Below are 13817 nucleotides of genomic sequence, written 5' to 3' on the forward strand. Positions count from 1 at the left end.
GGGAGTGCTTAATTAGGACTTTCCACTTTGGACACACAATGAATAACCGATCAGTCTCTGCACCCTCCATGATTCTCCCCTTCTCTTGGATATGCTTGTCTGTTTTGGCGTCTAGAACACTATTCTTTTCTATTTCCTTTGCAAGATCATCATCTATATTTTTCTTCTCTAAACACAGGTGATTCCAAAGCTCTGACTTGGAGCCTTGCTTCTCTGTGTATTCGACTCCTTGGCAATCTCACTTGGTCATAAGTATTCAGTTGTCCTGTCTATTAAGTAACCAACCCTAATCTCTTTTGGACTCCGGTCCCATGTCTCCATCTGCCTGTTGAACACCTCCACCTGGATGTCCTGTTGGCATCTCAAATTCAAAATGTCTAAAATGGAACTTATCATGTTCCCACTAAACATGTAGCTTCTCCAAACTTCCCTATTTCTGTTGAAAGCATTAACACCCTCCCAGTCATCCACATTTTTAGTTGCCAAGTTATACTTGATTCCCTCACTTCCTTATCAGTTGCCAAGTCAAGCTGGTTCTACCTCCACAAAATCTCTTGTATTTTTCCCTTTCTCTCTACTTATACTGCACGACCCTAGCTTAGGTCCCCATTATCTCTAGTCTATAATATCTAGGATATTATAAATTTCCCAAGTGGTATCCTTGCTTTCAGTCTTTCTTCCCTACCATCTATCTTTCTAAGACACAGCTCTGACCTCTTTGAAAAATATTCAATAACCGACTCCCCTTTGTACAAGGAGAAAACATAAAACATTTCAATTAAGTACTTAAAACAGTACTTCACAATCTGCCTCTAAATACATTTCTAATCATATTACAAATTCTTCCTCTTCAAGCATTTTATGTTCCAAATGCACTGGTCTACTAGCTGCTTCCTGAAGCTGACATTCCATTCTATATTTCAGTATGGTCATGAAAACCATCCCAAAGTGCAGAATTCAGCCCATCTTCCCCCAGTCTCCACCTTATCTCTGACTTTCAGAATCTTTATTTTATTCAAGGCCCAACATGGGTGCCAGACCTTGGCATTACTTTTCCTTATTTCACTCCAGGCCGAGATGGTCAATATTCTCTCCCTTTCCCAATCATCTCATTTTAATTTATCTGTGTATTTGTTATAATAACAAAAGCAAACCATTATATAGAGCTTTTAGTTTTGAAGAAGAGCATTTCATATATATTATCTTATTTGATCCTGTTGTAGACAACTCTGTGAAAGTAGGTGCTTATAATTATACCCATTTTACAGGTGAAGAAACTAAATCTGGAGGAAGTTAAGTGACTTGGCCAAATCACATAGCTTTCTGACCTGGGATTTAAACTCAAATCTTCCTGAATACAAGTCTAGTTCTCTGTCTCCTATTCCACCTGTCAAGTTATGTCCCCTTATGAGAATGTAAGCTCTTTGAGAGTGAGACCTGCTTAGCTTTTGTCTATGTAGCTTCAGTGTCTCACACACATGATAAGCACTTGTTTACTTGAACTGAATGAAAGATTTCGACTTTGACTTTCACTTGGAATTTGGACCCCATAAGTCCAAAGAATACATAACCTGCTAATGGAGGTTATTTATTCATTAAACTTATTTTTAAATAGTCTTATAGGCTTCTGTGATAATCATTGTTTGTGCATATTTAATAATTACCACTAAAGTGGATGCCCCGGCTAAAGTTCTCTACTCCCACTTCATCAGTGTTGAGGCAACCCTGGGTTCTTGAAAGTTAAGCCAGCCCAGCACAAGCTCTGCCAGGTTCCACTAAGCTGCAAAGGCTAGGAGATGTCTGAAGAACAGGCTAACTATGTTCAGGCAGGCTCAACACCAGGCTAGTAACAGGGCGGCAAATTTTTTCAGAAACTATAATGTTGAAAACCTAGTCTAATTCCCACAATTGTTAGGGACCTCCGTCACTCTCAAAATTACTTGGAATGTATGTATTTTGGATTTTATTTTCCTTGTATGTATTGTTTCTGCACTCCCTAGAAGGCAAGTGCTGTTTTATTTTTTCTTCATATCTCTAACATGTGGTACATAGTAGGCACTTAATAAACATTTGGTGAATGAAGGAATGACCTACCTGCTAAATTGTGAAGAGATTGCAATCTGCTTCCATGAAGGGAGTATATGTACTAACAAAAGCACACATTTAACTTACTGGAATAGAAGTAAAATGTACAGATTTTTCTAGAATATACTGAAAATATAAAGCAGGCTTAATGTCAGTTTTATTTTTATCAAAACTTACTGGTTTTCCTTTAAACAGATTTAACAAGGAGGTATATGTAGAAGTCATCATTTGAATCATATAAATTTTAGCCAGTCTAAGCTATCAAGTTAAACACACACACACACACACACACACACACACACACACACACACACCCCTCAAAATTCTCACCTTCATACTTTTCCTCTATGCTACCATTTTGGACTTAAAATTAGTTTGTACTTCATCACAGAACACTGTCTTTCTCGTGAGAGAACCTGACACCTGAAGTTTTTTGTTGTTGTTGTCTCCCGCTTGGCACTGTAGAAAAATTAATCTATAACCCAGACCAATCACAGGCCACTGAAATTTCTCATTCCCAAAGCTAATAATATTCATTTTAATTACCCTGTAATTGTTTATTAAAGAGGAGCTGTTCTGCAGAGATTTTCTCTCCAAAGCACAAAACCGTGTTAAGCTTGTTGCATGCAGCGTACTAGAGTGGAATTGCTGGTTTGAACGAGCAGAAGAATGAACAGAACTGCCCAGAACACTATCTCTGAACAAGTCCCAAACTAAAAGGAATTACCCAAAGCAGGACCACAAGTGAACAGTTTGCTCGAAGGTCAAGAGGAGGTTAGTAGCTTTTTGCCTTAAGATGTCAAGAAATTGAAGAAGCCACCTGGGTAACTGGGAGGGTCTCCCTAGTCAATAATAGGACCTTTACTGATTGCTCCAAGTCCAGAAAGGTTGATCTCATTTACTGGCCATCTGCAAATGGAGATGCCTTCCACAATCCTGTGGTGGCTATGTCTTTGTGCTAGTAAGTGCCTAATGACTCATTTTCCTCAGCAGCAGTTTTCATAATACTGGAATTCAGTGAGGTGTGTCTGGGGAAAGTCTGAGTGTGAAAGCTCTCATGTCAGCTTCCCAGTCCCTGCTGGAGGAAAATCCAGCTGGTACCCAGACCAGTAGGCTAAAATAAATAGCAAACAATAACACTGACTGGCCCACTTTAACATACTGTCCATATTCTCGAGTTCCTCATTCCAGAACCAACTAGAAGTCCATTTTATTTCAGGAGGAAGATTTTGCATTACTGTTACATTTGTAACAGTCATTCCCACTCTGCTCATGGGTATTTGGTGAATTATTTATGTGTCTTAGTTTTTACAATATGTTCATACATATCTAACTCATAAGCATATCAGTCTTTATTCTTTAACTTAATTCAGACATTTGATTTTTAAAGAACTTCTATATTTAACAAAATTGCATGTGAAGTTATTTGGACAAAAGAATTACATCAAGAGAAATTGTTATTTCTCTAAGGATTTCTTAAGCTCCCCAGAGAGTCAGAACAGACGAGGAAAATTTTATTTCTTATTTAGTCCTATATACCTTCGCTGTTGATCTGTTGTTAAAAACTGGGCAGAAAGTACATATATAGAGAAAACGATGATTTTCTTTTAATCCTTCATTTAGTTGCAAATAAAGTTATTCTAAACCCAGTGGTTTTCCAAAGCTTACTGCAAGTGATTTCCAGAGGGAAATGAAACATAAAACTGGACATGTATTAAAAACAAAAAAACAAAAAACAAAACTATATGTCAACGTAAGCAGATGTTGGTGTACAATTTATAAGGATGGGGAAGCTATAAAGACTCCCTAGAGCCACCCACAGGTCATTTTAAGGCCAAGAATGCCCCCAAAATCTGTTTCTAATTTTACAGAAATCCTTTGAAATTTGGCACAGCATTCAAAAGTACGCGGAAAAAAAAAAACGAAAAAAAAAAAACAACCCTGGTCTTGGGTTTGGCCTCCAACTGCGAAAACAGACTGCTTCTTTTTAACTGCTCTCATAGATCCAGTGACCCACACTCCGAAGAGAGGATTTTCTTTCTTTCAGAAACATCTGGAAAAATGAAGGTTAGTATATGGAAAGTAGATGTCTTTTAGAGAAAAAGTGTTGGATCTATTGTTAGGAGATTTTTCTGCTTAGAAGGTGAGACTCTTGTTCATTAGTATTTACTTCCTGGAGGGGGCTGGGGATGGGAAATTGTACTAAATATACTGTAGAAACATAGTTTCAGAGTTGGAGAGGTTCCAGCAATTACGGTCAGATCCGTGGAAGAAGACAATCAAATGCTTTGTGGGGAGGGAACAGTAGGATTTAGGTGCAAACACAATTTTGCCGTTTCAACATTTGAGTAGACCCTGAGAATAAAACTAACTTTCTTTTATGTAGCTCTGGCTCAAAATTGTCCTTGGAGTCGTCACTTGTGTTCTACTTGCCCTGCTTGTGGTCTGTATTGTTTTACGTCCACCAAGAGGTAAGATCCTCCCATAGGCTACCCTGTCTGTCTTCCCAGAATGTCCAGAAACTTGCAACATTGCTACCCATGTTTCCAAATGGTTTAAACATTGCCTAAAGCTTAATTTGTCAGTGGTAGCTGTTAGTATTCCTGAGGCTTTAATAGATCATAAAATAGCATTCGTATTCCAGATTAGAGAGATGTTAAACCAATGAAAGTCCCAAAGTAGAGATTCAAGGTGAAATTTTAACACCCTCAGACCCACCAAATCTCTCACTATCGCCCATCCCTTATGCATTTGCTTTGGCTATTCTAAATGACATGGATTGAATAGATTCACAGATAATTTCTGTACATTCTCAGCCTTCTTGTCAGGCTTACTTTGAAAACAAAAAGTTCTGGGACTGAAAATCTCAGGAAAAAATGTGTATAATATAGAGAAGATCAAAGCATTCATTTAAAGAGCAGAAAAAATTAATTGAATAGCCCAGTAGTGCCTAAGTAAGGGCATTCTCACTGAAAGATATAAATTTGGACCCAGGTCAGAGAATGAGTAGGTTCTTACATTCAGACTTGGACAACAGAATACTAGATTCTAAAAACGAGTGTGTATGGTAACAACCAATCATGGTGGGCAGTCAGAAAAGAAAAGGGTCACCAGAGTAGCTTAGATTAAAATTTAATTTAGCTTTTCACTAGAAAGCAAATGTTTTTCACTTATCCTGTGGGGTGGTTTGAATTTTAAATTAAATGTCCAGATAAGAATAACCTGTGAATTTGGTGGCATAGTTTCTTGATGTAAATCTTTTTGAAAAGAAAGCCTTGCCTTCTAAACAACAGGAAAAAAAAATACTAAAACGCCCCAGACTCAGATGTTTGGAAAATATGTGGATAATGCATTGTATTGGCAAAGAGATACCTTCAGCTGGAAGTAAATTGATAGCCATAGGGACATCAAATGGAAACAGTATGATTCTTCAAGTTAAGAAAACACACAGCCTGAATGCTTCAAGAGTTTCAAGGACTACAATGAAAATGGGCCTCAGAAAATACATTCCTTGCAAATATGCAAAACTTCCACAGAATTTTCACAGATTTAGAAAGGGGATAGGATTTAACAGAGGGTGAAAAGCAGTATTCAGAATGTCGTTATTAAAAATAGTTTCTTGCCTTCGATGCTTTTCATCACTTCTTGCTGCTATCTGGTCCCAAAGGAATGCTCACAGACTGTTGAGGGGTCCCGTTGGCACTGAGTTACACGGGGAAAATAAAACGGAACAGGATTTCACCTGAATGGTTTTGTGGCCACATTATAAGTGCACCTGCAGTGGTCAGTGGTAGCTCAGACCTGGTTTTTACCCCTCTGAGTGATAATCTGGTTAGAATTAGCACCTGATTTTGAGTCACTCAAGAGGACATGAAAATGACCACTTCCACTTTTTCCCTCATAATGAATACTGGGGGACAAAGAAGAGCACAGCTTGTTCCAACTCCATTCCAGCCATGTATACTGACACCTACATACCTGCAGACCTACAACTCACGCCTACAAAGGAGAATTTAGCCACCAATTTTTTTTAACCAAATCCATGACTCCATTAGTCGAGGGAGCTCCCAAAGAAGAAACGTCCTCAACAGAAGCAGATGGGAACCTTCTTTGAAACTTTCAGTCTTAGAAAGTTGCCCGGAGCACTAAGATGTTATATGAATTGCCTGACATCATCCAAGCCAATGAGTCAGAAGCAGGACTTGGTGGCCTCTGATCCTCCTCACTTTGAAGCTATTCCTGTTCCTATGCTATTTGAAATTTGCTGTTATCAGGGGTGGTTAGTGGCACAGCGGAGACAGCAGTGGGCCTGTGAATCAGGAAGACCTAAGTTCAAACATGACTTCAGACACTAGTTGTATGACCAACAGTAAGTCATTTAACTTCAGTTTTTTCCCAATGTAAAAAGTGGATAATAATAGCATCTACATCTGGGATTACTCTGAGGATTAAATGAGGGAATACTTATAAAAGCACTGAGCACAATGCCTGGCACAGTTATTGCACAGTCATTTCTGTTGTGTCCCATTTGGTATTTTCTTGGCAAAGATACTGGAGTGGTTTGTCATTTTCTTCTCTAGTTCATTTCATAGATGAGGAAACTGAGGCAAAAAGGTTTAGGTGGGGGGGGCAGTTGGGTAGCTCAGTGGATTGAGAGCCAGGCCTAGAGATGGGGGGTCCTGGGTTCAAATTTGGTCTCAGACACTTCCCAGCTGTGTGACCCTGGGCAAATCACTTAACCCCCATTGCCTAGCCTTTACCTCTCTTCTGCCTTGGGACCAATACATGGTATTAATTCGAAGGTAGAAAATAAAAGTTAAAAAAAAAAAAGGATTAGGTGACTTAGATAGCTGGGAAGTGTCTGAGGCTGCATTTGAAATCAGGACTTCCTGACTTCAGGTCCAGTGCTCTAGCTACCTACCTGGCACACAGTAGGTGCTATATAAATGCTTTTCCTCTTTCCTACTGTTAAGCAATTTGGACACACATAATGATTCTAGTTCAAATCCGTTAATCTACTCTTAGAGTTTGAGAAAGATGAGGCTCGCCCTAAAAGGAAGAATTTTTCCCCAGCCCCAGTTGAGGTAAGGGCAAGACCACTTAAGCGAGAATTTCTGCAATTTAATCATCTTTTAGCCTGTTCATATTTCAGATTGCATTTAAACCCAGAAAGAGACATAACAAAGAATAAAGCCATTAGCAGTCAAAGACAGAAGTGGGTGTGTTTGCAGACAACCACTCAGTATATAACATCCAGCTAACCCTGGCATCCTAATACTGACGCACATTTGACCAGGTTTTTCTCTTCTATCCTGAAAGTTCAGTATGTATGGTTACAAATTAGATATCGATACAACCAAATTAAAAAGTTCACTTAAACTTTAGGGAAAATGATTATCCTTTAAAAGAGACTAAAAGTCATATCTCAGTATAAAAGTATATAAAGACCAAAAGGTTTAAACACCTGTGTTCTTACCTTTGGATTTAGGTCCTTAGATGACAACCCATGATTAATCTTAATATCACAGAAGACCACAGGTCAAAAGCTGAAAGGGATATTCGTTGGCGGTCTAGTCCAATGCCAAATGCTCATTTTAAAAATGGGGAAACTGAGACGCTAGAAAATTATTAAGTGGGGTCCGATAAGTAGTAAGTCCAGAGTTCTACACACTCCACAATTCTTCTAGCCAGTACTTACCCATAAAATTCCATTTCTCCGACTTTGCCCACCTTGCCAAAATGTTCTGCCTGTTCTGCTTAGAAAACAACCAGGGAGGGAGGCTGGGATTTAGTTTAGTTTGTGTGAATAGAATAGCCCCTAACTGTTATTCATTCACCCACCTCTTTGTGATCCCATTTGGGGTTTTCTTAGCAAAGATACTGGAGGGGTTTGCCATTTCCTTCTCTGTATGAGGGAATTGAGGCAAACAGGATTAAATGATTTGCCCAGGGTCTCACAGAAGTAGTGTCTGAAGCCAGATTAGAACTCATGAAGATATATCTTCCTGATTCCCAACCCAGCGCCCTATCCATTGCAACATTTAGCTGCCCCACACTACTAACACCATTAATAGAAACTCCCAATTGAAATTGTTTCTACCATATTACTTTGGAGCTCAAAATATGCCCTCAAATAGCCTTAACGGGAACAATATTTTTGCATACCTACAATTTAACTAGAAAGTAATTGTTTTTAAAAATTCAACATTTGTTGTCATTTCTACATCTAATTCTATATCTATTGCTATTCTACAATGTTCTGGGATAATTCTGAAGGATTTGTGACAAAGAATGCCTTTAACCTCCAGAGAAAGAACTGTTGGAGTCAGATGCAGATCAAAGCATAACCTCTTTCACATTAGTTTATTTATGGCTTTAATGACCGACGTGGAAGCATGTTTTGCATGATAATATATGTGTAATCCAGATCAAATTGCTTACCACCTCCAAGAAGATGAAGGGAAGGGAGGAAAACAATTTGGATTTTATAATTTCAGAATACATATAGTAAAGTGTTTTTACATGTAACTGGGAAAGAAAAATATTTTTGAATAAAAATTGTTATTAAATGAAATCAGTGAATCATAGATTTAGAGCTAGAGGAAATGATGAAAAAAGCCATGGAATCCAATGTTCTTTTTTGATGAGGAAACTAACGCATAGAGAAAGGAATTTACTTGCCCCAAATTACACAAGTAACAGAGTGAAGATTTGAACCCTGATACTCTGAAATACTAATCCAGGGCTGATAATACAGACAACTTCTTAAATTGTTAGGCAGTTAATAAATCTTAATTTGTAGGTAATCTGCATTTGAAGGTAGTCAAAAAGAGTTCAGTAATAATCAAAGTGAAGACTTGATTCAGAGGAAATTGTAAACACTTTTTGAAGTCTGGAGAAAGATCTAAGTTGTTTAAAATTTTTAAGTCTGGAAAAATTAGAAGGAATTTGAGATAATCAGTTAATTACTTTTCCAAATTACCTTTCAAGAAAATGTTTGGCTAACAATGTAATTTCTTCAAAAAGTCAGTATCATCACTCTCATTTTTATTTATACATAGAGCATAAGAAAAATAAATTAACTTTGTCCAGGGAGTGATTAGCAGAGGTTACTCTTCATTTTCTAAAAGGGCTAATGACATCGTGGGGTGATGGCTTATGGGTGAATTAAATTTAAGAGAGAACAGTAAGTATGGCAGTACTTGGGGAAAATGTAAATGTAGAGCTATAGAAAGAGCAAAAAGGAAGGAGTAAAGTATGATATAAGCAGTAAGCCTTTTGGGGTTATGTTTCTTAAAGTTGTGCTACCTTGGGAGATGTATACAAAGTGTGCTAGAACTAAGCATTTATTATCACTTTTACTATAAACCTGGTGACTCTGAAATAGGACCACATCTTAGACAATAAAGTACAATGAAAGAACAAAGAGTTCAAATCCCCCCACTTTGATACTTATTCCTACAGTACTGCAGGCAAAGCATATAACTTCTCTAGGTCTCAGTTTCCTCTTCTGTAAAATGAGAAAGTTGGACTAGATGATGTCTGAGGTCCCTTCTGTTGCTCTAATTTCTCTTCTAGGATCACAGAAATACTAGCTTTGTAAATGTCTACATGTCAGGATTGGGTCAACGTGCACAAACAGATGTTTTGTTACTTTTATGGAGGCAACAGATAAGTGCCATCAATGTGCCCTATTCTGTGTCACTTTGTAAACAAGTTAAGGATATTTCACTTCTGGGCAGTTATGTAGTCAGAGGACAGAGAGAAGTAATGAATCAGATATTGTGGGCTCACCTAACTATATTGCTCCATCTTATTGACAAATACATTAAAAAGGACATCAGATGCATTATAAAGTCATATCCTTTTAAAATATTTTGCCCTCAACTGTTGGGTCCAGATTAATATAATAAGATCAATAGAATTCCAAATAAGTAGGATTACAAAGTTTCAAAAAGGAGTTGAAAATAGGAAGATGAAAGCATCATTAACTTGCTTGTGAATCATTTTTGTGAATTGTAATTTCTTGGATTCGTAATTGAAATAATTTTCTGCTTTGCACTCACATAAAAGTCAGAAAATTGCAAATAATTAAAACACAGTTAATTAGTATTTAAGTGGCTTATGAGTAACTACACCAAAGATGGGCCAACAAATTGAGTATAAGGGCACTGTCAGGAATTAAGTGTTAATCAAGTAAGTGCTAGATATATTTAGAAGAAGGATATGTTTTTAAAATTCATTTCAACTTCTGCTCAACTATTGGAGATCACAAAGGATGGCTGCCAAAAGTATGGTTCCAGCAAAAGATTACATTTTAATATTGAAATATTAGGAGAGAAGTAAAAATTCATTCATATTTATTGAACGCCTACTAAGTGCTTTGATATTATTAATGGCTATAAAAGAAACATAAGACAGTCTTCCCAATAAATGTATTTACACTATTATTAGGGAGACAGTTCTTATAGAAGTGAAAAAATGAGGGTCATGAAATATGGATACTTTGGGAGAACATAATGTACTCGGTTGTTTTCCTTGCCGTGATATGTAACCAATTTCTTTCCATAACTCCACACTCCAACCTTTGAGATAGGTAGCAGAAAGCTTGCTGAACTTGAGGGTCAGGAGAGACCTGAGTTTGAATCTTGTTTCTGACATTTATTAGCAATGTGACGACAAACTAGTTATTTAATCTCTCTAAACTTCAGTCTCTTCACCTATAAAATGGGGATATTAATAAAACAGTTACTTGTCCTTTCCAAATCATATCTTGGCTAGAATTAATGTATTTTTCTCAGATAGTAGCTGCAAATAAAAACAGTGGCAATGAGTTTTGGGAGGGAGAATTAGCAGGGGAAGTAAACCAAATTCAACCAGCCAAATACTAACTTTGAAATTTAATTTTGAAAAGTTATCAGCTATCCTATCTCAAAGGATGTTTTTTGAAGAACAAATGAGTTAATGTATGTGTAAGTGCTTTGCAAGTCTTAAAGTGTTACATGTCAGCTATTATTACTCAGAGGAATTATGCCTGAGGACTACTGCTATACTAAGTCATAATCTCAGAAAGCCAGGGCCTGAACAAGATAATTAGTCTCCATGTTGCATAAAGGATGTGGTTGGCAGGAGTCCAGACTGCCATTCCTGGACCAAACACCTGACAACATTCCACATTCCACAGCATTTGAAAGTATCGATCTAACCGGAATTGTGCAGCTTGTTTTTAACCTGGTAAATGTAGCATTAGCTTTTTCAATTAGTCCCTTAAATAAAGAGAAATTACTTCCAAATCCTAAACTACAATACAACTAGTGGTAAACCCACCCTTCATGTCCCCCAGACTCTTTGCATTGAGTTGACTTTATTCCCCATCAGTTTCTATAAAGCTCCTTTTCTATCACGCCAACAAATGAAAGGAATTAACTTTTATAAATCTTAATTTGTATCTAGCTGCCATTTACCTCTCTTTTAAAAAACTTTTAAATACTTTTTTTCAATTTCCAATTTTCTCCCTCCCTCACCCATATAGAAAGCAAGAAAAACAAAACCATTGCTATCCAAAACGGATTTCTTAATTAGCCATATTCAAAAAAAAGAAAAGAAAGAAAAATATTTGCTTCAATCTGCACAGAGGCTATTGCTTCTCTATAGCATATAATATAAATATAATAAATATAATATAAATAGCAAATAGAAATTTAACGTATATATTCACTAAACTCCCTACCCCCTTAACAAAAAATTATACCTTTATTTCCATCATGGATATTGTGGATGGATAGGATGTTTCATAATGAGACTTTCGGAATTGTGGTGGTCCAACATTTTGATCACTTATTAAATCTTTCCAAGTTAATTAGCTTCATTATTTTATTGTTACTATGAAGATTATTTTCTTTGTTATTTTATTTTTTTCTTATTTTACTCACTTTCCTTTGTATCAGTTCATATAAGTCTCCCCAAGATTTTTTGGAAACCATCCCCTTCATTATTTCTTACAGTGTATTGGAATTTCCATCACATTCACATACCATCACTTATTTAGTCATTCATGATAACCATCCCTTCAATTTCCTATTCTTTGCCATTACGAAAAGAGTTGCTATAAATATTTTTGTCTATATTGGTCTTTTTCCTCTTCCTTTGACCTCTTTGGAGTAGACTTCTACTCCGTATCTCCTATATATATGTAGTTCACTCAGACCACTTTATATCCTGGAAGCAAGAAATATAAGCTTTCCTCCATACCACTCTCATATGCCCCCTAAAATAATAATATAGTCTTTGGTATCTAGGTGATCTAATGGTTATGGTGATGGACTTTGAGTTGTGAAAAATTGAATTTAAATGGTGGTTCATACTTTCTGGCTATTTAGCCCTAGGCAAATCAAACTTCTCTTTTGTAAAATGAAATGGTTGGGCTTGATGGTCCCTAAGATCTCACCCAGCTCTAAATTTATGGTCATTTCTTTCACCTAGTCAGGAGGACAAAAGTTTAGCCACCAAATTCTAGACCAAAAGTCAGCCAAAAGAAAGCACAGAAAGCACCAAGTTTTTTCTTTTTTGTGAAAATAGTAATATTCTCTGTGGGCTGAAACACATTTTTCATCTGATCTCATAGCCTTTTGTTTTTCTTACATAAATTGTCACATTCTGATTTGTTTTATATTAAACTGTTTTGAGTATTTTATCATTCTAACAGATTTTTAAGATCCATACAAAAAGAGATCATGTTGAATTTAGCTTTCTATCAAGTCTAGCACCTATTAATGTATACTTCATGTTTAACAACTATTTCTAGATATTTAATAGTTATTTTTGAATAAAGGCATTCAGGTGATTTTCATAAAAGGATAATAGTTTTAAAACTAGAAGAGACATGGAAGATCACTTTGTCCAACTCCATTTGCTTTTCTGATGAGGCAACTAAAGCCTAAAAAGATTAATTTGCCTAAGCAACTTGGGTAGGAAGGGACAGAGCCAAGATTCAAATAACAATTCTCTGACCCAAATCCAGCCTTCTTATCACTGCTTCACCCCATTGCCTATCAAACATTTCCATTAGCTTTGAGGAAGCATTTATTAAAGTCTAATCATACACAAAACTCTACTAATTATACAAAGTTCCACATTCACTACCCTTGCTCCTGAGAATTGGCAATCTGAGAATCTAAACTGATATATCACACATTTATAAAATATAGTCAAATAAAAACACTAAATGGAGGCATGAATGAAGTCAGATAAATTTAACAATATATCAATTAAGAATCAGTGAAGAGAGCAAGAAGAAATATAGGAGGGAAAAAATGGAAGAAAGTAGAGTATTTTTCTCCTCAGAATCTTTTACTTACATTAGACTACACATGTCAAGTTGGTTGTTGATACCATTTCTTTGACTGCATTAATGCAGAAAAAGCTGTCAAGTTCAATAAAAATAAATGCTAATTCAAAGGTGAAAATTTGTGTCAAGGTAAATATTGGATTAGCAATATGCCTCTATGGAGTATTTCCATAAAGATTTTTATGAAAGTCAATTCAGCTTGTAGGGTGGCATTATAGCAAACTTTTAACCATATAAAGGAGGGAAAACAGGGTTTTAAATATATTAAGCATTTTCATTTTCCCTCAAGAGAATGTGAACTCCTTGAGAGGAGGGACATTTTATTTTAGTTTTTTTATTCCCCACCTTACAAAGGTGATTTGCACATAGCAGGCACTGAACAAAT

At 36.4% G+C, this 13817-nt stretch overlaps 1 protein-coding gene across 1 annotated transcript in view; it reads left to right on the forward strand.

Annotated features, from left to right (window-relative positions):
• Positions 1–2605: 2605 nt before the first annotated feature.
• LOC123242237 (fibroblast activation protein alpha) overlaps positions 2606–13817 on the forward strand; it is a 92839-nt gene continuing 81627 nt past the window's right edge. The window contains exons 1-3 of the mRNA XM_044669830.1: positions 2606–2859; positions 3957–4152; positions 4472–4556. Coding sequence (XP_044525765.1) covers positions 4147–4152; positions 4472–4556 — 91 coding nt within the window. The 5' untranslated portion in view covers positions 2606–2859; positions 3957–4146. The remainder of the gene's footprint in view (positions 2860–3956; positions 4153–4471; positions 4557–13817) is intronic.

Source organism: Gracilinanus agilis, chromosome 3 (assembly GCF_016433145.1).
Source record: "Gracilinanus agilis isolate LMUSP501 chromosome 3, AgileGrace, whole genome shotgun sequence".
In the NCBI taxonomy this organism is placed as follows: Eukaryota; Metazoa; Chordata; class Mammalia; order Didelphimorphia; family Didelphidae; genus Gracilinanus; species Gracilinanus agilis.